The sequence below is a fragment of the Gymnoscopelus microlampas genome (assembly GCF_963454915.1).
Source record: "Gymnoscopelus microlampas genome assembly, chromosome: 20".
Classification (NCBI taxonomy): Eukaryota; Metazoa; Chordata; class Actinopteri; order Myctophiformes; family Myctophidae; genus Gymnoscopelus; species Gymnoscopelus microlampas.
This window is the reverse complement of record NC_139957.1, coordinates 31,479,043-31,506,665: the sequence shown is the minus strand read 5'-3', so window position 1 is coordinate 31,506,665 and position 27,623 is coordinate 31,479,043. Positions and strand designations below refer to the sequence as shown.

At 42.9% G+C, this 27,623-nt stretch overlaps 1 protein-coding gene across 2 annotated transcripts; it reads left to right on the top strand.

The window, feature by feature from the left end:
- Positions 1–917: 917 nt before the first annotated feature.
- Positions 918–26,637, top strand: slc35f4 (solute carrier family 35 member F4; the record flags this gene model as incomplete). 2 transcript variants are annotated; one of them, XM_084044307.1, is made up of 7 exons in its annotated part: positions 918–1,155; positions 20,630–20,930; positions 23,022–23,241; positions 23,980–24,105; positions 24,614–24,806; positions 24,982–25,071; positions 26,306–26,637. In XM_084044307.1, 7 exons carry the CDS (start codon positions 918–920, stop codon positions 26,545–26,547), a joined length of 1,410 nt encoding a protein of 469 aa, XP_083900433.1. In that variant the 3' UTR covers positions 26,548–26,637. The 2 variants fall into 2 exon arrangements, with proteins under 2 accessions (XP_083900433.1, XP_083900434.1); XM_084044308.1 differs by lacking the exon at positions 918–1,155 and adding an exon at positions 14,932–15,023.
- Positions 26,638–27,623: the final 986 nt, after the last annotated feature.

The following is a 27,623-nucleotide window of genomic DNA, read 5'->3' as shown; positions in this document are numbered from 1 at the left end:
CAAAATGTAAAAAAGAATATTAGAAAAATGGTCTTACGTAATAATTATACATGATGTGAACATGCATTGTACATCATTATTAGACTTAATTTTATCCTTCAACTTCTTGTTTATGCCCCAAAATAACTGGATTTTGTAGCCCACATATCCTGTACCTCTATACTATTGTAGATACTAGTATAGTATACTATAGATCGCCATGGTTCACATGACGCTTGTATACAAGCGTCATGGAGCCGAGAGTTCTTGGTTTAGAGTGGTGTTCGATTTTTTTTTACATTGCCAACTCTCACATGTACATAAACGTTCAGATTTCAAATATAAAGTGCTTACCCCCGAGCCACGGATGTTACAAGTTGATCCGTTCCACGATAAGTACCCGTATCTCCCGTATTGTTCAATAAAAAGCATTTTAATCCAATCGCCAGCCATTTTCTCCAAATTGTATCCATTGCTTTCAACCATGCGACACTAATGGTTGGGAGGTGTATTGCACTCTGATGATCGGATTAAAATGCTTTTTATTTAACAATACGGGATATACGGGTACTTGTCGCGAAACGGATCAACTTGTAACATCCGTGGCTCGGAGGTAAGCACTTTATATTTGACAACACCACTATAAACCAGGGACTCTCGGCTCCAAGACTGTCATGGTATGACAGTCATGTTTCAGGGCTAATTCAGCTACTGTGCATGTGATAGTAATGACACGCCCTCTAGCGTACAATGTCTGACACGACCCCTAACTTCGCCCACCTCGCCTGGCGCGCCAGTCAGTAGGCTATCAGATGGAATGTGAACGTTGTCCTCTGGCTGTTAATTGGTAATGCTGCGCCTGTCGTCCTTCGCATGCTGCTGAACACAGCACATTTCGCTGTTGTTTCCGTTTTTTGTCCGCTTTTGGACCTACAACAATGATAAGCACCGAAAGTGTCGAGGAGAGTGGAAGTGGAGACATTCAGCTGGAACCCCTGAAGAACATCACACACTTACCAGGCAAGGCGACGCCGACCGGTGACAGTGACAGCCCCTCTCTCTTGTTAGGGGACCTCACCCCCAAAGTCACAGCCAACGGACTGCATGATATTGAGGACCGGATTTTGAGGATTACCGGCTACTATGGCTATTACCCAGGATATACCAGTCACAAAAGTAAGTAAAACAAAGTAGCCTTACACATAGATAGGGTATGATGAACACACCTTTCGTCAGGTGTGGCTGTGGCGTGGCCACAGACTCAGTGCATTGTAAAATACTCAAATGGGACCAAATAAATATGGGTCCCTTTGGTCCCATTTCCATTTGTACTCTGTCAGAGTTGGCCTATTATGCCTACTGAGGATTTTACTATACTTTGCTAAATTGGTTAAAAACATTTGATACAGTAGGCCTATCTGGCTATCTTTCACATAGCCTGCGTTGTAGCCATGGTTCACATGACGCTTTCAGGGCTACCTGCGTTGATAACAAATGAAGGAACATCAGCATATTAATCACCACATCATCAGATAATCATAATCATCAGAAGCATATATTAATATGCTTTTAATGACCAAAATAAAACTACTACTACTACTACTACTACCAGCTTTTGCGGAGGCTTTTATCTAACATCATTGTGTTAGTGGTGCGCGGACTTCTGCAGCAACACATGTCAAGACAGAGAGAGAAAGAGAGAGAGATGAGAGACTAGAATGAGAGGGGGAGAGAAAGAGAGAGAGAGAGAGAGAGAGAGGAGAGATGAGAGACTAGAATGAGGGAGAGAGAGAGAGAGAGAGCGAGAGAGACTAGAATGAGAGGGAGGGAGAGTGAGAGACTTGAATGAGAGAGAGAGAGAGAGAGAGAGAGAGAGAGAGAGAGAGAGAGAGACTAGAATGAGAGGGACATAGCCTAATTTGGGCAATGCAATTATTGCAAAGGTACACCCTACACATACACATTTATTGTGCAAGCGATATCTAAAGATATGGTCTGGATTGTCCAGATTTGTCTGGACCAAACATGTCAACACCCAACACTCCTCCCCCTCATTCTGGAATGTTTACTGCAGATGTTTCCAATTAATTAATGCAGGGGTGGGCGTGGCAACCATGTGTTAAGATCGACCAGTGGGCTTTTTGGTGATTGCGAAGCAATTTGAACACCCAGACATAAAAACTTCCAATCATATCACACCGTCCAATCATGCTCACTTCTCCCCAGCTGTGGCTGCACTTGTACTTGCTGCGACAGCTGCAGTAATCTAGTAAATCTAGTAGCCTACTAAACAGGTAATAGGCCTACACCACACCTGGGATTGGAACATTGATAGGACTTTGTTTGACTTCCGGGTCAAACAAAGGTGATTATTGGTCAAAAACCCGGATGTGTGTCTCAAAGAATATTGCAGGGTCGGTTATTCCAAAGCTCCACCGCACTGCGCCCGTCCTGCGTGCCCTGATCCCCTGATAGTCTTTGGGTTCACATTCAAACCAACACACCTGTGTAACCAAAGCTGGTTGATCATGTAAACTCGGCCTCCAGGACTCCTCAGTCCTGTCGTGTGTGCACACGAGGGGAGTCACTCACAATTTCACCACTGTCTAAAAACCAATGACACACGTGACACGACGTGGGGACATTTCCCGTGCAGTCATCACAGACTCACCAACACGAAAATAACAATTTTCAAACAATTTCTTTGTTTCCATAACAACGGACATCGCCTCATCCACGATGGGCCCAGCCAAAAAAGCTCCGCTATCGATCGTTACACCAGCAAGCAAGCACTGTACAGGAAGGAAGGAACATATAGGCCACTACTGTGATGGATGTGTTGCCATGGCCCATGACGGATGTGTGTTCCATTCCATTAACACGCAGTCACGCAAGTCTGTTTTCTCACATTTCTCACAGGCTTTCAGTTCTAAGTAGCCATGTCCATCCACCTTGTAATAGATGTGGGCACCAAAACATTGTGCCCATGAGCCTATTCCCCCAAATATCCCCAAATAGTGCAGTCTTAACCACTTAAACCCCAGCATCCGTATTGTGGGGAAAGCTTACGCAAAAAATAGAAGATCGACAAGCTCACAAGAGCTCGATGATCGGCTATTTTCTGTGGAAGCTTTTCTGACAGTAACAGAAAACGGAAAATACACTAGTATAGAGCCTTGCGGGACTCCATTCAAACATATGGGGTTCAAGTAGTTAAAATACTGTATGGGGACGGATAGTTTTTATATTCTGCAGCAGATATGTGGAATGGGTGCCTTATAACTATAGCTCCATTGTTAACTTCAAGTCCTCCTCCATAAAGAGCTGTCTGCAGCTGGACCTAACCATCAATTAGTTGTTGTTCTGTGCTATTTTACTTGTCTAGTATATTAAAATTGTATGAATGTACTTATTATGGATCGTTTTGTTATGATCATTTTCTTATTCTGGGGAGAACATTGGGCAAAAATAGCAGATCTACAAGCTCACAAAGTGTGGCAATGAGCTTGTATTGGCTATTTTTAAAGAAGGGGCCTGGTCTGGCAGATTCCATCCAATATGGTTTAAGTGGTTTATAGAGTGGTTCTCACTTTTGTGTGCAATAGACAGTAAAATATGTGAAATTGGATTTCAATGAGATCTTTCTGCAGGACAGACACCCCCAATGTTTTGCAGAATAACTGCAAATTATTCTGTGGTGATTTGTTGTCAAATAAACAACTGTTTTTTTAATATTAAAACCCAGTAGGGCAGTAGCCAGTATTACTGACAGCCAGGTGCTATCAGTATTTTAAAAGTCCCTTAAATTATTTGTGCATTGTTGATTATGCATAATGCTTTTATCCCGTGAAGGCTGTTCAGAGACGATCTGTAAAATCTCATCTTATTTGTTAAATGTATGACAGTGGTATTACATTGGAGAGGGGAAAATAACAACCATTGCAATCCACCATATATGGCCTATTAGTATCCAAGCATGTCAAATGAGGCATGTACTGCAAAATCCTGAGTCTTTGTTTGACTCTCTGAGAGTGTAAAATGGATCTGTAGGGGATATTACTGTGTAATGTAGGTCTGTATTTCATGAGGATAAGACTTGCACAACATGCAGAGTATTTTAATGGTCAGAGCAAGGCTCTTGCTCCAGTGTTATGTAATTGGTCTATCCATTGCTGCATGATATTGTCTCCCTGTAAAGGTAATGAGGTTTTAGCATGCTCCTGTCTCCAAAAAGAGACCCAATTAGCCATTGATCTATTTTGTGCCTCCCTGAGCCTTGTGTGATGTACATCAGTGATTATCAAACTTTTTTTAATTTCAAGGACCTCAATCTACACTGTAAAAAAATGCAGTGTTCATTTTAGCTCGGAGTATACAAATGAAACCAAATGGACCTGTGAGTGTCCATTTGATTTCATTTGTACACCCTCAGATCAGACCCGTAAGGGACCATTTGGTTCCTAACTATCAATTATTTAGCTGGGAACCCCCAAGGACCCCTGGGGTCCCCCGGGCACCACTTAGACACCACATAGACACCTGGGCACCACACTGATGTAGATGGTGTACAACCACACACCTCAAATGAATTGGACTTGTCAGGAAAACTCCCCAAAAGCCCCATCAGTCTGTTATATCAAAGTCCAAACAAATGAACAACTTTGAATGGATAGAAACCTCACTTGAGATGCTAAGATATTCATTCCCACATCTATAGCGCAACGCATCACTCCTGTTGAATATCCGACTGTCACCAAGCTTCTTTTGAATCTTAAAGGTAATGGAAAGATGCAGATAGGACCTTATTCTGTCCGGTTACAGCTGAGCTTCCTGGATGAGCTGAAAGTGTCTTGATGGATTGCAAGATAGAAGCCAGGGGAAAAGGAAATGAACCTGTCTCTCATTTTGTATGCTCTGTTTATCAATAGTGTCACCTCCAGCCAGAATGTAATCAAAGATTTCTTTTTGATGAGATATTTGCCTACTTGTCTAGTTTCATTTGTTGTTGGATTGATTTGTTAAAGATTGGCACCCAGTGCAACTATAAGGTAATGTGTTAAACAAATTCATTCCGTGGTTTCAAAAGAACTGCATCATTCAGCCTTGGGCGAGTTAAGCTGTACAACAGGGTTTGGCTGCTAAATAGTCCAGCAGTGAAATTAATAAATGTGCTTATTTCCAAATATGAAATTAGTTATTTGCAACTATATGTAAGATTGTATATTAACTTAAATTACTGTCCATTTATATTGGAACACTGATAATGCAGAGTATTAAGATAAGCAGTAGGAAATAAAGGAATAGGATGTCATCTCTGATGATACATTACATTACATTACAATCATTTAGCAGACGCTTTTATCCAAAGCGACTTACAATAAGTGCATTCAACATAGGTAGGGAACGAAACTACTAATCACCAGAGGTCTTAAGTGCATTTCCCGTAAAAACAAGCAACCAAGAGTATACTAGCGCTAAGGTAAAAGTGCAATATATCAGCTATCTACTTTCATAAACACATGAGATAAAATAGCCAAATCAAATGAGCACGAGCCAATAGATCCAATACAACAATACAACAATAGTTCCTACAACTAGTTCACAACAAGTAGGCCAGGCAAAATGATAGTTCAGGTATATACGGTAAAGGAGCAGGTGTGGAGGATTACAACCCCCGCAGCAAGCTTATGAAAGCCATTGTGAGTATGAGCCTCACAGAGAGCCATTTTTTGACATGTGGGACACAGTTAGTTTCTCTGAAGTATGCCATCCATATATTTTCTATTCCAACAACAAAGTGGTGTCATGCCAGAGATGCCAGAAGGTGATGATCCAAAGCACATCTCATATTTATTACAACACAGCCAGCTCCAACAGCTTTCAAAACATCATTGCTCTTGTCACTGTTCACAGCTCACCCATTTTTCCTTGCTAAAGCTTAATTATGTTTTTTATACTGCAACGTGGTAGCTTGAACTTCATTTTCTTTTAGGCAAGCGACACCGTTGTATAAATTACTCTCCAAACACAATTGGTATGGAGGCTCAATTCTTGACTGTTGAAAGGTGCCAAATAAATGAGTTTGCCTTGTTTTGTTTACACAATCGTGAACTTTGGAGTGGAGAAATGCAAGGCCCTTGAGCTGTTGCATATCATTTTCCATAAAGGGCTCAGTGGAATAACACAAAGAGACGCATAAATAGAACAGTAGCCGTATCCTGCCAAGCCTATGGGGTAATTATATATTTAGTAAGAATCTGTTGCCAATTTGTTATTATTGCTATACTTGCCATCTGTATTGAATTAAAATATGCCTGTGAGGCGGACTGTGGACTACTTTTTGGTGTAATACATACTGTGGTCTAACTATTGCACCTTCAAATTAAAGTCAAAATGTTGATGGTCTTTTGTTGAGAGGTACACAGTAAAATCCTGATTATTAATTGAACTCTCTGCAATGCTTTGATGTAACCAGGATGCTCTTGATGGTGCTTCTGGAGAAGGCCTGTAGGAAACTTCAGTTGCCTGAAGTGAAAGAATCGTTGCTGTGCCTTCTTCTCCACAGGGCAGGTGTGCATATCCCATGTGAGTTTGTCAGTGATGTTGTCTCAGAGCAATTTGAAGTCGCTGGTCCTCTGCACTTCGGTCAGGTTCTTGACCTCTCTCCTGCAGGCTGTCTCATCGTCGTCAGTGATCAGGCGTTAGTAATCGAGCTGCCTTTGTTTTTACTGAGTGACTGTAAAAGTCTGAGAGTTGGGTCTGAATGGTTTTGGTTACACGCTTAATGATACTTTTTTTCTTGCTTTTCTCTGTGAAGAAGTTGTACCAGGATGCAATGTTGAACATGACGACTGTGTGACCAGAATGCTGCAGTTCAAATTTTCTTCAGCCTCCTCAGGTGAAACATTTTGTGAAGGACAGGTGGTGGTTGATTTCAGCGTCCAGGTACTTAAAGATCTTGACATGTTCCACCACCTGCCCCTCCAGCCTGAGCAGTCCAGAGACAGGGTGTGGGGTGTCAGGTGCCTGTCATTGCCCACAACACAGCTCTTTGGTCTTACTGATCTTCAGTTCTAGGGAGCTCTCCTGGAACCAGAGGACAAGGTACACATATTTCCTGTATAATGATCATCTGCTCTAGAGACAGCATTGTTGTAGGTGATTTACAAACATTAGGAGGGACAGCATCCTAGTTATGCAGGCCCTTGTAGACAGCAGCCCTGCACACTGCAACAATAGCATCTGCTTCCTCAGCATCTCTCAGAAAACTATTACAATAATTTGCTGTGCATCATGTGTGCGAGAAGCATATTTTTGTAGAAGGCCAACCCTCTGTAGTGCGCAAGCTTCCTGACTAGGTAAATTGCTATGTAAGAGGGGCAATGACAGCTTCAGCAAGCTGCCTGTGGTTCATCCCTGACACCGCAGAAGAACAACAGAAAAAGGGGGGGAAATGTGACAATGGAGGCACACTTCATCATATTACTGAGGACATAGAAAGCAAAGCAATCTCAATTTCGTACATCCTGTAGTACACGAAGAGTCAGCACGCCGCGTCTCTGAAGAGAGAAAGTGAGATAAAAGAAATAGCTTTAAATTAATTCCAGTAGGCTATTTATTCACCATGTGATATGGTTGGCTTGTTCTGAAAACATCAGTCTTACCAGTGGGTGAAAAGTTCCCTCCAAAATGCCCGCGTGGACGGAGATTGATTTTGTTTTTAATTAGTTTTTAAATGAAAACGTATTGGTGTAGATATAGACTTAATATTCAGTATGTCCACACTCATTTGGGTCCTGTCCCGTTCCCAGGCTTGTTCAATCTCAGTGCTATGTATAGCACGCCTAGAATCAAACAGGATCTGAGCTTTCGCCTGAACTGCTGCTGGAGTACCGTTAGCCTCGTGCTCTCTGGGGAATAGATGAAAACACCCGCTAAGTAATGGGTGCAATATTTCTTGCAGTGACTTGCACGACTGCTGACAGGCATGTACTGTATCACTGGACACATACAGTATGTATATTAAGTGGCAGAATGTTCAGACAAGCCATGCTGAAATACAGTGGCATAGAATGGAGTAGACTAGTCACTGGACGGTGCGAGAGACCCCAGGCTTACATCAGGGGTGGAGACATTGGACCCACCAAAATACAGTATGCAATTTTGCGACATACCTTATTATTAACCATCACTATCTTCACTATATCACTAGGCCTACATAACATAGAATCTAGTCTAAAAGGTCAGTAGAATCTTAGTTCTATAGATGATCATTAGGAAGTAATTTTGGCCAACTGATGAAATGGTAAGAACATGGTTTTCTAATATTATTTGACAATTTGGCCAATGTTTGACCAGTTTTTATAGAATAGTTTGTTGATTACTTTTGATGCAGTAATGGTCTTTTTCTTTTCTTCCTTGTTTTTTTGTTGAGGTATTAAAAAGGTATTAGAAGTCCTTAAATTGTCGCTTCAATGTCATCTGAGGACCCCCCAAAAATCATGTGGGGACCCCTGGGGGTCCTGACCCACAGATTGAGAATCACTGCCTTATATGACCAATGCAGCATACTTTCTACTGTTCATATGGATAGCCTTGTCAGCTGCCTTATAGTGCCCTCATGTGGTCTACAAATGAATCATCTATACTTACTTCATGGCCATCCATCCATACTCCAATAAAAAGACAGACACTAAATGTGCTCTTGGATGTACTTAGGCTAATTACTAGCTCCATGTGTAAATCAAAATGGAGAGCGCTTGAAAAAAAATTACATGACCAGTCGGCTCTCTCAGAGGTAAAAAATAAACAGTAAGAGGCTAGTACACAGCATTCGATGTGTTTCTATTGCTAATATGAATCCAATTGCATTTAATATTGTGTGAATGACTAAAATATTTTGTGGAGATTAAATTACGTCTGTCTTTTGTACAAGATATATTGAGAAATTATTTTTAATGTTTAGAATCTGCATTTATTTTCATTTGCAGAGCCACCTGTCTGGACAGTGAATGTAATACTGAAATGTATTGCGCGTCGAATGCAATACTTCTTGTTTACCACCGGGTGTCCTCCTATTCCAAGTGACTGGCAACATCTTTTAAACAGCAATTCATTTGTGTGTGTCTCTCTCTCTCTCTCTCTCTCTCTCTCTCTCTCTCTCTCTCTCTCTCTCTCTCTCTCTCTCTCTCTCTCTCTCTCTCTCTCTCTCTCTCTCTCTCTCTCTCTCTCTCTCTCTCTCTCTCTCTCTCTCTCTCTCTCTCTCTCTCTCTCTCTCTCTCTCTCTCTCTCTCTCTCTCTCTCTCTCTCTCTCTCTCTCTCTCTCTCTCTCTCTCTCTCTCTCTCTCTCTCTCTCTCTCTCTCTCTCTCTCTCTCTCTCTCTCTGCCAATGAACGTACAAACATTTGTACGTTCATTAGATAAGTCTTCTCTGCATAATATATACTACATGAGTCTGCCAGTCTGGACATGGGTGTAAACGGCAACTTGTTGGTTGAGGCATACAACCATGATGCGGTATTTCTAGTTTCGTCCTGGCTCTCTCAGAGACGTGTTGATTAAGAGACAGATGCATACAGACAAAGCCAGGATTGAGAAAAATAGGCTGATCTGAATGACAAAAGGCCTGAATGGGCCGACTGCGTCAGTATGCCTGGTCTACAGTATACAGGAACATCACCGTTACTATGGAGGTGCAGAGGAGGGCTGTTTCACTATTTGGTGCTTGATCTAAGATGCAGAAGCATTGTATAATTTAGGGGTTCTTGGTGGTGGGGTTCTAAGAAGCCCCTCTCCTGCATATATGGGACCGACTCTTTTGCTGATCACATCGGCAAGGATTAGAGGGAGTGTGGTGCCTGCCACCGAGTCGTTCGGATATGCGGTTGCCCAGAACCGCCGATCCAACCGATATGTCCATATAAAGGCATATATGGATATCCAGTTGGTCCAGAACCAACGATCCAACCAATTTGCCCATACTGTAACTGTATATGGGCATGCCAATATATAGGCATATGACATCAGGGATCTCCGTATATGGGCATACCTGAGCCGCTGGTGTAGAGGTCCAGGCACCTATAGGCTCAATGTAGCCTTACAACGCGTTGCCGGTTCGAGTCCTGATCCCGACGACCTTTGCTGCATGTCACTCCCCATCTCTCTCCCCATTTCCTGTCAGCCTACTGTCCTATCCATAAAAGCATATAAGCCCCCCCCCCCCCAAAAAAAGGGACACAGACTGACCAGAGCCTTTGGGACTGACAGATACAGAGATCTCCATATATAGGCACCAAAGGGACACAGAACGGTACTCTGACAAAGCCCCCCGACACTGACTCAGACATATTGGTCGGATTGGCGGTGCGACGTAGGTGTACTCTACTACGAACTCTAGCATATATGCACACTGTAACGAAGGCTCCAAATCAGTTTCCATTCATGAACAGGCCACAGTCTACTTGTATTTATCTTTGGCAGCCTAGGACATGTTGGTTGTAAGAGGCTTCTAACAACTTGGGATGCCAAAAAAAGCAGCTAAACGGCTTGCAAAATTCTGTGCAATCTCTTCTATCATTGGTTGCCGCCAAATATGGCGAAGACGCTGTTACTTGTACCCCTGAGGGGCGTTTGGGTATTTGTCCAAACTTTGCTGACTGTACTTTTATACAGCACCTTATTTGTGTCCTTGTATTGTATCGCTTATGTGGACATAAATAAATTATTAATGTGTGGTGTGTGTGTGTGTGTGTGTGTGTGTGTGTGTGTGTGTGTGTGTGTGTGTGTGTGTGTGTGTGTGTGTGTGTGTGTGTGTGTGTGTGTGTGTGTGTGTGTGTGTGTGTGTGTGTGTGTAGTTATATATTGTCACCTTGCTAAACTAATGGCCTAAGTCATTTTTTGAGGAAAATTATATTTTTGCCTAAGTCAGCTCCTCATGACACTGGCCACCTCTGGTAAAATCGCCTATCTTCTAATTGAAAATGATCATGCTGTTCCCTCCCCTTTCAGTATAATGACCTATCTCCCCAGTGTGACTTAAATCAGTCATTTGGCCTAGGTCAGGTTTAATCCTACAGTATTTAAACCTTTTTAAATCTCCTATGTTACATAACTGACAGACAGTGTTATTTTTATGTTAATAGTCATAATTTGTTCTAAACGTTTTGGGTGAAATGTGTAAGAAATATCACATAGTTTTGTTTTGGATCAGTTTTTTTTTCTTTTCTGAAAAACCTATTTACTTAGGCCAGTTTAGCAAGTTTACGATTTTAAACGTTTTTTTTCTTCTCAGTTATTTTCATTTTAATTATGTTACCCATAGATTTTATGTGCTATATATATATATATATATATATATATATATATATATATATATATATATAATGATAGAATATACAACCATCATATCATCTTTATGAGATCTGTCTCCATGCTGCTCATATCTCCAGTGTGCCTGCTGCAACGTACCAGCCATTGATCTAGTCCTTCAGTTTGAACCATATAGCCTCCAATAATGCCCGTGTTCTATATCTGCCTCTTAGTGATTAGTATCCTGGGCCTGGGATCTGCTGACTGGACGGTTGTCGCTCTCTCCTCTCTGTCTACCGCCTGGCTCCACACATCAGCAAGGCTATTTTTAAGTTTAGTGCCCTTCGTCTCTGGGGATCTACAGCCCCAGCCCCCCCAACCCATCCCCTGCTTGCACACACACCTGATCAAACATCAGTTTGAGCCGTTCCTACACATGCGTACCACATTTGACACATGACAAGCACTTTAACCCTTGTTAGATCCAAGCTCTTTCCACAGGACATTACTTTAATGCATTTGCCGTGTGGTCGTTGAGTCATACTGAGTCGGTGACAAAGGGAATCAAAAATGCACACCACACACTGTGGCAATATTTCAGCAGTGGAAGCTTTCCTCTGTAATCCAATAGCCTATTTCTACTAGCAAACTCTAGCATTCAAACAAATACATAATCATAATGTAGTTTGGGTGAAAGCCCACGATACTTCCTCCACTTTTTATGACCAATCAAACAAAAGCAAGGTACTGCATACTCTGTCTGTGTCTCCCCTGTGTCAGATTGATGAACACAGTGCTCTGATCTGCTATGCTCTTTGTATCAGTGCCAGAATTGAATGATGCACATTGCAGTGTAAAGATACATGAGAGGGGCGGGGTGGGAGGTGTGAGTGGTGTTGGTTCAGGGTGACACTTATAAAGTGATAGAACACATACATGATTGTAAGACTACTGACAGCTCACATCCCATGACCACAAAGCTCTAACCAAATGGATAAATGGGGACATTATCGCTGTTGCTTCTGTATTTAACCACTTAAGCTCTACTTTGTCATATAACACATAGTGAAAATAGCCGGTCTACAAGCTCGCAACATGACATGTGAGCTTGTGGATCTGGACACACACAGTTTTTAAATGATTAGGGGGGGGGGGAAAGCCTAAATTTGTGTGTTTGGTCCTTGAAACAACACGTTACGGTGTTGTGCCTGGCTTGCCTGTTATTGATTTCAGTGGTGAGAGGATTAGCAGGGAAGGCGTTGCATTAAGATAATATTACAGCATGCAAAGTCTCTTGTGTGTCTGACCACATACAGTACTGAGCCATGTAGTATGCCATTGATGTATACAGTAGGCCCCAGTGACGGTGAAGCCCATTAAATCTTTAAGTGCAAAAACCGCAGACAGAGATCACATGGCCAGGAGGATTCCTTCGATGGAAACTGCAATGCTGCAATGCTCCTGAGGGTGATGATGGGTATGGCCTCGGCTACATGTGTCTATTTAAAGGTCAATTTTTTACGATATGGCTCTGTAAGAGGCAAGAAATGTCTACAAATGGGTATGTCAGTCTGTCTGTTTGTCTGTCCAGGGTAGACCGATCAACGCAAAATGTCAATGGCCGTGGGATCAGGGTAAAATCTTGCCATACGTCATAGATACATCATACTGTAGATGACTGACATCATAGACTGGCCACATGAAGTCCGGGATCTATGCAGGAGTTCTTGTCTATATCTTACAATTATTATAATTATTGGAATTAACGGAATCTTTATTCATCCCTGTGGGTAAATTCAGCCTTTCGGAAATCAAACAAACTACTAAGTTAAACAACACCGGTAAACAGGAAATTGTATGGCACCCAAGGGCAGAAACAAGGGGGGTGGCTGAGGAAACGTGTCTATTCTTTGAGACACACACAGTACAGTACAGGAATACAGGATGTCCAAATATTGTTTTTCAAGCTCCTGAGCCACAAAAAGTAGCCAAATCCACACAAGAAGTACCTTTGTTTGTACCTCCAACACACTTACTTCGCTTCCCCAATTGGCACATCACTGCAGCTAAAGTATAGGCATGCAAATATGGTGGAGTGAAGGTCTGCACGTTTAGGGGTTCAATGCCTTGCTCAAGAGCTCCTCGGCAGTGCCCAAGAGGTGAACTGGCATCTCTCCTGCCACAAGGTGCAGTTTGCAGTTTGTTACGTTATTATGTTGTCTTTCACGTGTGGCAGGTGGCAGATTGTTCTTCATATAGGGACTAGGGAGGCTGACCGTTGACTGAGAGGTTGCTGGTTCACTGCACTGATTTATTGCAACTTCAAAGTGGTGAGTGGATGTTGGCTGGTACATCTATGGTGCCTAGACTGCCTACCGACTCTGCCAAAGTGCGCCTGTGCCCAGTGGCTGTCCTTTAGCTCTGACGTCTGATGGATTGAATAGGCGAAGGGAACTGCATATAATAGGAGGGATAGGCATAAACATAAATTTCAATTATAATGAGTTATTAGACAATATTGTTATCTTGTGTAATTATAAGGAGTCTGTGCCAATAACTGTTAAATGGGGGTGAGGGGTCAACATTTTTGAAAATGTTCACCCATAAAAATAGAGATGCCAGGTTGAATGAAAGTGGTTAAATTGATGACCATTTACAATGTGGCCGTGTTGTCTGACGTGTGACCATCTCACTGCTCATTTCGTTAATGGCTGCAATGGCACAAATTACAGGACCTGAGACCCCTGTGCACACAGACAAATCCTCAATGTTAGGTGTAAAAAGGGACCTGTAAGGGTCCATAGATAATCTGAGTCTCAAGGAGTAGCTAAGTGGGAGATGTGCCAAGTACAGTACTAAGAGAGAACAAGAGAGTGATTGGAAGAGGGAGGATGAGAGCGAGAGAGGGAAGGGGGTGGCCAGGTACAGTGGGGGGGTGTAGAGGAAGGAGGAAAAGACGGGGGCAGCTGCTAAAGTAACATAATTAGCCAGGGGGCTGCTGGGTTACCTTCCAAACAAAGCTGCTGATTTGTGGAGCAAAGGAAGAGGAGGGGACAACGGAGAGAGAGAGAGAGCGAGAGAGAGAGAGAGAGAGAGAGAGAGAGAGAGAGAGGAGGGGGGACAGGACAGAAAGAGATGAGGGTAGTGATTGCGCTGTGCCACACACACTTGAAGCTCAGTCTCCCTTGGAGACGGTGGCAGGCGCTGGATCACTGCATGACAGTGCAACACTGAAAGAGTCTCCACTCCATCGCACTTCCACCGAGCCGCAGCTCCACCGAGCCGTGTCACGGCTGTCCAGAGAGACAGCGAGGAGGAGGAGGAGGAGGTGGGGAGGCAGAGAGAGAGAGAGAGAGAGAGAGACAGAAAGAGAGTGAAAGTGAGCATCGGAGCGCTGGGAAGAAGGCAGAGGAAGTTGACAGAGATCTGGGAGGAAGGTGGATAATCAAGAAAAAGTGACATACAACAAACAAACAAAATCAGCGGAGGAGTTGGGAGGCTGAGGATGCTCACAGCCAACAGGAAGAGCTGAACTGAGCCTGCAGGGGTCTGGTCACACGGACAGCACGCACACACCTAAACACACACACACACACACACACACACAAACACACAAACACAATCCCAGGGAGGGACTGTGGCTTGTGCCCCCTACTGGAGGATGAAGAAACACTCGGCCCGAGTGGCTCCTCTCAGCTCCTACAGCACCCAGGTCCTCACCTGCCCCATCTCTGAAGGTAAACTGGAGGGACTGGAAGGGGCCGAGACACGCGTGTACGTGCGTGCGTGCGTGCGTGTTTCTGTAGATATGTATGTCTCTGGTTGGAGGTTGGCCGTTGGCACGTTGGAGAGCATCAAATTAATTAATCACCAGTTAATTTTGTCATCATGCGCCACATTACCCATGTTCCTCCATCAAGTGTTTCTCAGGGTACACCATGGTCACTGGTGTGCAGTAACATTTGAAAAGCACTGGTAGAATATATATTAAGTAACTAAAATACCATTCAATAACTAATTTCATGTTAGTGACACAACTGTTCAATTTGAGTGATTTTCTAGTCAACTAGCCTGACTCACATTCATCTTGAACAAAGTGCAATGCAGAGTTTACAGTTCCTCTGCAGCACCAGACTGTCAGAGACCTTTGTGTGAACTGCCGTATGCGACACATTGTGAGCTTGTAGATCAGCTTGTATTAACACAACACTGCTGTATGATGAAGTATAAATCAGGCTTTAGTTCTCCTCTGTATGCTTCTACATACACTGTAGGACATTGCAAAGCCTGCGCAATGTATCAAAGACCGGGAAAAACACTCCCATGTCATTACAATGATCAGTAATCAGAATGTAGTCTGAGACCTTTGTTAATACTTGGCAATTTCACAGTCAGCAATTATAGAGACTGCAGTGTTTCTTAAAATGATAGTTCTTCAGACATTACGCCATAAAGAGTAGCCTAATATTTTATGTGATTCCTTGTTAACGGATGTTAAGATATTGAATAGGACCTGTGGTAACACCAGCTTGGTTGTTTTTAGTTGGTGGTGTACCCCTTTGCGGTACACCACTGATGTCAACGTAAGAAACAAACAAAATAGGCCCCTGTCAGCTGCTTTCACATCTGTTCATCATTTCTGCCGTCCTGTTTTATGTGACGATGATGGCAGGAGTTCTATAGGCAAGGCAACTTTATTTGAGTCCCGCACACTGTCTTCACTTACAAAAATGTATTAAAAGGGGTGCAACGTTTCGGTCACTCGGACCTTCATCAGGCAACATGATGAAGTGAAGACAGTGTGTGGGACCTTTTTTTGCTCTTCAAGTTCATTACTCCTATCGCACCTATCTGTCTCCGTAGGTGTGCAAAAGGACTTTTTCTTCTAACTTTATTTGAGTAGCACATTCCAACAAGGCAATTCAAAGTGCTTTACACAAAACATTAAGGGCCTTATTTTGTGCGTGTTAAGTACCAAGTCTTATAACTTAACTTAAAACCTGGAGGCGTGGCCAATGCAGTTTGGCTATTTTGAGTGGCCCCCAGCCGACTGGGGCGAACATTTGGTGAAAATAGATCTACAAGCTCGCAACACACCTCATTGCTACACATTGCGCTGCATTGCAACGTGTTGTGATGCGTTGTGAGCTTGTAGATCGACTATTTTCACCGAAGAGATTTGGTGTAGAGGGAAAACAGGAGTGGACCCTGGTCAACTAAGTCTATAGGGTTTAAGTGGTTAAGACTTGAAATTCATAGCTTCCATTAACCTAGAGTAGATGATTGTACCTGGGATTAGAGAAAGATTCCACTAATCTTCCTTTTAAGCTATCGAGCTGTACCACCTTTACTCACCTAATTTGGGTAAGGAGATGATGCCGCTTCTGGCATGTATATCTACAGGCTCAATGTGTCGTCCATGTTGGATGCAGCATAGATCTATCCATCAACGTCGCCAGGGGGCTGCCTCTGTGGCAGGTATAAAACACTGAATGGATTGAAATATGAGGTTCCAGCAGAGTACTGCGTCATGGTGCCAAGGGGAGTTTGCTCTCTTAATGAGAGTGTGCCAATAGTATGGCGTATACTACAGTATATATTGAAGAAACTCCTGCATAGAATCTGCAGTTATTTCATTAACTTAATGCATTAATGTCACACAAGTTATGACTGTATAGATTAGAGATAATGTCAATATTTTAAAAGATATTTTGTTAACTGTTCATCTTTGAAGCATGGTGGGCGAAGGGACTATCAAAGCCAGCCCCTATTACAATGGTTGTGTGGATGGGTCCATTTGGTTCCATTTGTACACTCTGAGTTAAATAAACACTCATTGTACTTTAAGAAACCTCATGCACTATCAGAACCATGATTTTAGATTCTCGATTTGCAATGTAACTAACTAGAAAAACGACTTTACCCACTGTCACCCACTAGCGTACTTACTTTTTGAGTATTTTACATCCGCTTTATGTGAGGAACTATTTGGATATTTTTTGGATACAGTATGGACTCTACCTGTCATAATAGTTGTACTGTAGCTTTGCTGATAATATGAGCCAAAAAAGTATGGATGGGTGATTTAATTTGGAGCACATATGTGAGCGTTCACAAATTCTTAATGATCTTCACAATCACATTTAAGTAACTAAATGTCATGCGAGTGACACAACTGTTTAATTTGAGTGATTTTCTAGTCAAGTAGCCTGACTCGCATTCATCTTGAACAAAGTGCAATGCAGAGTTTATTCACAGTTCCTCTGCAGTACCAGACTGTCAGAGACCTTTTTCTTAGCAGCACTATTAGTCAGCATCTCTGCAATAATGTTGGCTGTTATGAGACTTCAAATACGTATACAGTAGCCATTAAAAGGAAGGGGCATAGTTCAGTTTTCATATTTTTTCATGTTAGCAATGGACAGTTCATAGGACAGAGAAATCAGCGATTGTTGTGGGCAAGGAGAAATGGGAACAAAATAAGAGACAAAAATTAAGTAATCTGTTATCTGAACTGTTTTCGAGTAAGGAGCCACTGGGCTCATAAGCTTGATTAAGAATCCTTTATAAGACACAATCTGATTAAACCAAATCCCTAGATGAGTCTTGGTTGAGTCTATAGATTAGTCTTCAATGTTTTGCTTTCACCTCTTACTGAGAACCTGCTCCCAAATGAGATGCTGTAAAATGAAACCTTTTATAACTAGTAAATACAGTGAGTAAATACAGCAGTACTGCACACCTTTGATGTATCAATTGTCATCATCCTCTAATGCATTGAACTATACAGAATTTGAGAGAGAGTATACATTACATCTTCTGGTCAGGGTAGGAAATATACAGTAACTGGCCTATATGTTCTCTACCTGTTAATAACACAAATCTGTCTGTCTTTTCCGAATCTTAGACTCAATGTATGCTCTAATTTGCAACAGACTAAATGCCATATACCGTAGTCATTTTGTCATCATAAGAATATTTGCCCTGTTGGTGTGCATAACACCACACCATGTGTGTACATTTGATGTCACTGATAAATTCTACGTTCTAGAATGCACAGTAAAATCTGGAGTGTAAATTTAACCATGTCAATTGAAACCTTTTTCACTGAGCTTTCTGTGTGAATCGCTTAAAATAGATCAATGACTGCAAGCAGAACTGCACACTTTTAATTGCTTTGGTAATATTGGCAAGTCTCTGATGCATTTAACTATGCAGAAGTTAAATCAACACCAGACTTTACTCTGGGGACTGGACATTCATCATTGTAGTGTGGGCACTGGGCATATTCAAGGCCCTTTTCTATTACATTCACCACTATTAATCCAATAGTAACATGGGTTACAAGGTTACATTCATCACCTTTAGAGCTCTTTTAAAGAACGACAGAAATTAGCTCATGCTTTCCATAGGCTTAAGCCAAATGTGGTCAAGAAAGTGAAACATCACAATTTGTCAGCTTTGCGTGGATCTCACTTAACAGAGCACGACAGCCTCCATATCTCTTTTCAAAGGACATGGTGCAAAACTTAAACATTGTGGTAGGCACCACACCATTAAAACTTCTACAAGTCTGCTCGAATCTGCTGAAGACGTCATGCTAAAACGTTGTACTTCGTTTGATGTATGACTTTAATAATGTGAAAAGTATTAGATTTTGGCTGGTTGTTCTTTTTGCCTTTGACGGAAGACTTAATACACAGAGGAGCGATCAATTTTTATTCAATATGTTACACGCACCCTATGTTGCTGCTCCTATTTGAACCCCTGCTAATGGCTGTATGCAGTGAACAAAGAGCTATAAGGGTAATAATGTGCACCCATGAGAAGCCCTGCAGTAGAGACATTTCTGCACTGTCTATAGTGGAAACGGCAGAGCTTCTTGTGCTGAGCCAGCGAAGAGGGCACAAGCAGCAAACACCAAGCACATGTCATCTTTTATTCCTGTCCTAGTGTAAATTGATCGGACTGTTGAGAGCTACAGTGTACAACGGATCTGGGCTCTCTCTCCCTGTCCGGAAACGGCCTCACATCAACCAAGAAACACGCTCATACTGTTGCACGTGCGTGTGCAAGTCTTGTGTGTGTGTGTGTGTGTGTGTGTGTGTGTGTGTGTGTGTGTGTGTGTGTGTGTGTGTGTGTGTGTGTGTGTGTGTGTGTGTGTGTGTGTGTGTGTGTGAGTGAGTGAGTGAGTGAGTGATGCGTGTGTGTGTGTGTGTGTGTGTGTGTGTGCGCGTGTGTCCTTAGCAGCTTTTCTTTTGTCAGTTGGATGTATGTGGCATTGACCATGCTCCCAACAGTGTGCAAAAGAGTGCAAGCACATTCACAACTGAGGACACAGCACTATACAGTATATTCTATAAGCATTGTAGTTTCTACCCACCTATCTTTCTACTTGTCTGAATATATGGGTCTATTTATTCATCTGGCTGTCTGTCTGACTGACTGACATGCTATCTGCCTATCTTTCTAGAAATAAAGTTGGCCTAGTTGGTTTAGCATATAAACCTTGATTTATTTATATCACAATGTCCCAGAGTTAATGTAGTCACTGCAGTACGGTGATAATGGTCCAAATAGAGGCTTCTACAAGCGACAAGGTTGTTGCGTCTTTCTTGTGGAATGTCATGTGGTCAGGCTGACTCCTGCTTTCAGAGTGTCAGGTTTCTGGGCACATCTGAACGTAATGGGTGTTCATCCTACGCTGTATTATGATGCTTATGGTGCTATTTATGACACAGGCATCCACCATGCTAAGCCAATGCATTTTAGCAAAGTCTTGCCTTTTGTGTTAGTGCCTTTACAGCAGGTAATGCAAACTGCGGGAGTGCTCACTAAGGACAGTGGATCAATACATGCTTACCTACTGCACCCGAGGAAGGGGATCACAGAATATGTTACATCCTACAACATCTAGCCTTGAGTACACTGACTATTCATATAATGTGGGGTGATAAAACCCACTTGAATCATTATTTTGTCATCACTTCCAGTGACAAGTGACATAGAAAAAACTAATCTGCTGAACCGTGATAAGTAAAAATGGACTATTTCTCTTTCTTTCGCCATTGCTGCCCCTAACCAATACCATTGGTAGCCACTTTCAAAAGAAATTGCCTAACTTCTGTGCAGAAGGTAAAACATTGGAAAAGCAAGAAAATTACTCTTTCATTGTAACTTGTTTACAAGTCGAGATCCAGAAATCAGACACCAAGTTATAACGTTCACGTTAATTTATCATATATCAACAGATATATGATAGACCGGCTAGAGCAGACAGCATTTACAGAAGCCTGCAAGTGGGAATATAACATTTTATGTCATGTTCTTATTACCCAACCAGGAGAGGAGGGATCTGAGTCTAATGCAGAGACTCCAGGCAGTGAGGCCAGCGGAGAGAGTTCGTCCTACCAGACATGCGCCCACACGGTCCTGAAGGTCCTTGGGGGGCTCCTGTTGGTGCTGTGTGTCAGCTCGTCCTGGGTGGGCACCACTCAGGTGGTAAAGCTGACCTTCCAGTCCTTCTCCTGTCCCTTCTTCATCTCCTGGTTCAGCAGCAACTGGAATATCCTCTTCTTTCCCATCTACTACTCTGGACACGTGGTCACCACAGGGGACAAGCAGACCCCCATCCAAAAGTTTAGGTGAGTAACATAACATTTTTATGTTGTTGTTTTTTGTAATTTAATGCCCTACAGTGTCGCACAAAAGTATCTAAGCTATTTTCAAGATAAAGTAAAAGTGGTTAAATCTGTCTGTGGGGTTTATCAATATTTAACATATGGAAAGTATTAACAAGAGCTTTTGACTAAATAATAACTACACTGGATCCATTGGAACACAGGTTCCTTTTTCCTGAAAAGTAACCGTTTTGGATATATGAGGTTTTCCGCCACACATAATCTGATCTGATACAATCATGTGTTGAGCAGACCCTGGCAGTCATGTGATCATTCTCAGACCCTTGTGGTTTCGGAAGAGTTTTAGTGGGGCAATTTTTTTTCTCGCACTGGCAGATTTGTCTGGTCCCAGGCTAAAGCAAGTAAGCATGACATTTTGCATCACTTTAGGCTGCTTATTAAAATACAATATGGCCGCCTTTTTTTTAAATGGCCACAAAATTAGGGATACACTGGATGCAATTATCTTCATATAATCAAAACAAACTGTCTAAGATTAATATAACGTACAGACTTTAGAGAACATGAGAGAACATTAGAAGATGTTAGAGGACATCAGAGGATATTAGAAGACATTGTAGGATAGTAGAATATGTTAGACTAGAGCACATGAGAGATATTAGACGCCATGAGAGGACGTTAGAGGACACGATAGGACATGAAAGATATTACAATATATTAGAGGACACTGGAGATATTAGACGCCATGAGAGGATGTATATTAGATGACATTATAGGACATGAGAGGATGAGCGAGGACATGAAAGCAGTGGTTCTCAAACTTTATAATTTCAAGGAGACCCAGTTTGTTATACTTTAGGCCACGGACCCCTATAAGAGTTATAGGGCTCACAGTGTTTGTTTTCAGGGCTGTGAGACCGCCTGAGCACTTTGCAGGGTGGAGTGGCATCTGAGAAGCCTATCATCTACTCCTGGATAGCTCTTGGAAGAGTATTTTAGAGTCTCTTAGGGCTGAGAACCTCTTCGGTCGCACCCCTCGCCGAGTTTCGGTTGTTTCCTTGCATACAGTACCATCAATGCCGTGTTAGTGTGTTTGGAGTGGGGGATGTGAAAGACTAGACAGTGGTACCGTATCTGACTTTTCTAGTTGATGTAACAGCAGTGACTTCAAGTTCCCAACAGTTGACAATTTAACTGGGGACCCCCTGGAACCCCTAATCTTCAGCTACATTCGTCAAAACCTACTATACACAATACGGTTTGGCTGTAATAATTGAGTGATTTTGACGATCATTTAATACCTTACTGCAAGGTCTACTTGCAGCATCATCAGGTTAGGCACTGAATTATTAAGTTTAGGCATGGGTGTGGTTTAATACATTTTTAGATGGTTACTCACCGGTATGGTTTTGGACTGAGGTTGAGTGTCTTCCACTGGACATATGGTGCTTCTGAGCCAGGAGGGAGATTTTCAGAAGGGGGGACTCCCATGTCAATTGGAGGGAGGTCATTATCAAGCTTTTTTGTTCATAGCTGGAGTCTGGTTTCTTCCTGAGATGTTGTCAGTGGCTTGACATGGCTTCTTCTTGACTTCAGTCGTTGCGCCGGGGGTTGACGTCCATGGAGGAGATGGCATGCATCACTGACAGCCTTTGTCAACTCTACTCAGCTGGCAACTTCCCGTCTCTAACATCAGCAGGGGCAATGCCAGTGAGGAGGTGGAGGTTGTTTATGTCCCGATGGCTGAATATCTGCCTTCTTAGACATGGCTAATCCTTTGGAGTTTTAAGAGATAAATAAACTGTGTGCCAGCATTGTTAATAATAGCCTCTGTGGGCAAGCAGACTGATTGTAAACACAGTTTACGGCATTAGTGAGACAAAATTGGAATCTCTCCTTTAATTGACATTTACAGTTAGGCCTGTACGTGGAGATATTGACTGCAATGAGGGGAAACAGTAGGTTCATAATGCTTATGTTCAGCAATTTCTCTGAAGTGCTGCCCCATAAGAAGGGGGGGGGGGATTATAATCCTGAACTAACAAAGAAACTAACAGAACTTGTTGCATACTTCCTTTTCCCCTTCTCTAACAGAGAGTGTAGCAAACTCTTTGGGGAGGATGGGATGACACTGAAGCTTTTCCTGAAGAGAACAGCACCCTTCTCTATCCTGTGGACCCTGACTAACTACCTGTATCTGCTGGCCCTGAGGAAGCTGACCGCCACTGACGTCTCAGCCCTCTACTGCTGCCACAAGGCCTTCGTCTTTCTCCTGTCTTGGATCGTCCTCAAGGACCGTTTCATGGGTGTTCGGGTCAGTACTAACTAAGCCATTGCCAATGCAAACTTTATCCATTCTCTACGGAGACATAGTTTGGAGTGTAACTTGTATAGACTGGTAAACACAACTGAACTGAAAACTGAACTCTTAACTAACCAGATTCAACTTGTCACATGAGGTGGATATATATACTGTAGGGATGGGTCAGACCACTGTTAACACAAAGGGGGAAAAGACACAGACTACCATTGAAACACATTCTAATAACCCCTGCCCCTCCCCATGGTGCGGAGGGACTGTGGTGCAGTCCAATTGTCCACATTAGCTGCAGATCTGGAGCAGCTGATCCCCATTCCTTTGGCCAGCCCAGGCCATCATGTCCATTTCTGTCAGCCTCCCACAGAACTGGTAACTCAAAGAAAACTCAGTCAACTCAAATGCAAATAAACTCATAGAAAAACACTAAACAATAAATGATGTTATTTCAACTGGTTAATAATGTACAACTGAAAATAAACACACTCAATATATAAACCAAAAGGAAGAGTTACCATACAATATAGTGTCTATGTGTGGCTGCTGAGTCAGCCGTCACAGATAGAAATGTCTGTCGGTCGGTTGATCCTTCCAACACAGATGAAATCTGAAATCTAAAGGGTGGGTTGCCATGAAACTTGGAGCAGCACGACCTCTAGGGACCGATAGTGGGGCTTTCAGACTTATTTAGTCTTTTTCATATTGTGCTGATATTTGTTCATTCTTTGCCTGCAGATTGTGGCTGCCATAATGGCCATCACAGGTATTGTCATGATGGCTTATGCCGATGGATTCCATGGGGATTCTTTTGTTGGTGTGGCCTTGGCTGTCGGCTCTGCATCCACGTCAGCTCTCTACAAGGTTAACCTATAGCTTGGATTTTTTTTCAAGGACCCCTAATTTGATATGCACTAGGCCATGGACCCCCATTTGATAAGATGTTTATCTCTGGGACCCCAATCTCAGAATATTTTATTGATAGACATGATTTGGTCTGATATGGTCTGTCATATGATATGGTCCATAATTCATTTTCTGTCTATGTACTGTAGGTATAGAGATAAGAGTGAAACTCTGATCAAAATAGCTATTCTTGTACATGTAATAATGGTGAATATTACGTAACTATCGTTCATTTAGCTGGAAACCTGGAACCACTTGCGTATAGTATCAGGCATTATCCAAACTGCATCCTCACTACAGCAGCCTGTCAGAGTCTGTAGTGCCGCAGTTTTAGTAATACTGGATTAGGTTACTCAGAAAGACACCAGATTGACTTCAGGCCAAACACTGCAGCACAATAACCCAAAAATGCCTGCATGAGAACGATCAGCAGGAATTTAATATTGTTTCCTTCACTGTGCTACAGGTGCTGTTTAAGATGTTCCTTGGCAGTGCCAACTTGGGCGAGGTGGCTCACTTCCTTTCCACGATGGGCTTCTTCAATCTTATTTTCATCTCCTGTGTGCCCCTCGTCCTCTACTTTACCAAAGTTGAGCACTGGGGTTCACTTTCCTCACTTCCCTGGGGGTATCTCTGCGGACTGGCTGGACTATGGCTGGGTGAGTACACACACACACGCACACAAACATGTGACATGAGGCACACGCACACCAATAAAGTGCACAATCATTTAATGATTGTGCATGTCTGTCGCCTATCCACTTTCACAAGCAGTTATAAAATTGATTCCCTTGAATACATTACTAAATTGAACCCTTTTCACATGGTTTCCAGTGTTCAACGTCCTGGTGAATGTCGGTGTTGTGCTGACCTACCCCATCCTCATCTCCATAGGAACACTGCTCAGTGTGCCAGGCAATGCAGGTACATTCACTTTATTATGTAAGGAAATGAAATTAAGTATTTGCTGGTCACCGGGGGAGGGGAAATTACTTTACTTTTATTGCTTTGACCAGCAGAGGCCTGCTCAGATGGCTCAGATGAGCCACAGGGGGGAGCTGTTAGGGACAGCTGTTAAGTGTCTTGCTCATGGACACTTTGACACATATACTGGGTGAGCTGAGGGTCGAACCGGTGACCTTCCAATTCACAGATAGCCTCTCTACCCATGCATCTATGGCCGCAGGACTGGCACGCTTAACTCACAAGACTTGGATTAATGAGAGGAGCAGATTCTTAAACATGCATTATCAATAAATGGAACATCTGTAATCTCTGAATACGTTTAAATGCTTCTTTTAATGCATAGGAGAGTTTTTTTGTTTGACTGCTGCTATACATTAACAGGAAGCATTTAAACTTACTTTGTGAGTGCAGATGTTCCCTTTTTTTTGGTTAGTTTATTATCCCTTTCACAAAGAAAACAAAGCAATTCATGACGTTAAAGGCTAAATCCAAGATGGCTTTGAAAATATGAATTACCTTTATATTCACATACTGTACATTCTTAAATAGTTCTGCCAGTCCTTCTATCAAGAGCTGAGTCAATCACCTAGACAATAAAACGCAAACTTTGGTGGTGGGCTACCTAACTGTTTATGTTTGTAAGATTGTTAAAACGGGTAAAACGGCCACTTTGAACAGAGCGTGCCTGCAATGGCATTGTATTGAGCGGTCAGCATTTCTGGCCACTGTAGCAAAAAGATTACACAGCAAGTCTGGCTCTCACGCCCCGGAAACCCAATCATCGATGTGCCTCCACCGACGCTGCAACTATCCCCTCACCGAGGGAGGATCAGGTTGCTAAGGCGACACTAAATGCCTACAGATGGGTTCTTTTCCTTAACCACAATGGACTGTATGAAGGTCAGTGGGTTACGTGCTTTTCTAACCACAGAGACACAAAGGACAGAGTGGCCCATTTGTGCTGGTTGTAAGCCGCACCGCTAAGCTATGTTCATCCTCCTACAGCTCCTATAGTCCTGTGGTTTGGCTTACTTTAATTACTTTGTAATTAATCTCAATTTGTTTTTGTTTTTATCCCACCGTCCCACCCTCCACTCACTCTCCCTGTCGTGGGTTTTCTACTCTGTCTTTGTCCTCTTCTTCCCTCCCTTTGCCGCTTTCTCTTCCACTCCTCCTATCCCCACCACCACAGCTGTAGACGTGTTGAAACATGAGGTGATCTTCAGCATGGTGCGTCTCACGGCCACTTGCATCATCTGCCTGGGCTTCCTGCTCCTCCTGCTGCCGGAAGAGTGGGACTCGGTCACACTGCGTTTCCTGGCCACCATCGCCGACAAGAAGTCTGAGGAGCACGGTGAGGAGCTGACAGAGTCCAGCATCCATACCCGCAGCCGCAGCCGAGCCAACGGCGCAGTCTCCATACCCCTGGCATGAAGCTCTCGCCCGGGTCGGCCGTCAAGCCTGTAAACCCTGTTCGATCCCTTCCTCGCACGTTTGTCCACCATCCATCGGGGAAGTGCAGATGGGTGCCTAGTCCTCATGAACATCGAGTCCTCCGGGCCAGGAAGACAGGAATGTTGAACTGAGTGTTTGTGCAGGGAAGATGGTGGGAGGGACTGTTTTTTTTTATGCATCTCTGTCTCTCTCACTTCCCTGCAGGAGACGGGAAAACAGAGCATTTATGGATCTTGCTAAGTGAAAGAGTAGAAAGCATCCTGTACTTTCTCGAGCACCTTGCCGTGCCCAGTCCTGCCCCTCGCACGCCCCCCCCCCCACCCCCCCCCCCCCCCTCCCCGTCGGCCTCACAGAGCTGACTGCCCCACCCAGCCAACCGCCCTCCCCAACCTGATCTGCAGACTGTATTCTGTGAATATAAATATTGGCAGGGCCTGTTTGGCTCACTCTACCTGTATTTATTGAATTTATTTAGAGCTGTCTCAATAAGATAATAATATTTACATTTTACGACTTAAATAGTATTATATACAAGAATGAAAATTATACTATGTGTATTGTACAGGCTCTTTTTTTTCTAATAAAAAATTAAGACCCGCCCACAATTATTGCTGTGTATTACTAGACCCGCCTATGATCGGGTCTTAAACATTAGAAAATTATACATTTTAAAACATCATTTTGATTGATTCAGTCAGTTCTGTTCAGAGTGGAACACACAGTTCAAACAACTCTGATGCACTTGGCAGAGCTTCAGAGGTACTCGCCATCAAGCTAGCAGCTAGTCACTTCAATATACTGTATCTCTGCACAGATGAACTGCATGGGGCACATACAGTACATGCACAGAGAGAGAGAGAGAGAGAGAGAGAGAGAGAAAACCCTGTGTCCACTCGCTTGAATCTCTGCAATTTACTGGTATATCTAATCTATTCTAATCTCAATCTGTGTCGTCAATATCACGTCATCCAACCTACTGAGAATGCCTGCATTGTTGTCCCGGCACGGGAGTGTGAATGCAAAGCATCGCTTTACAAGTTGCGGCATGACAGTGC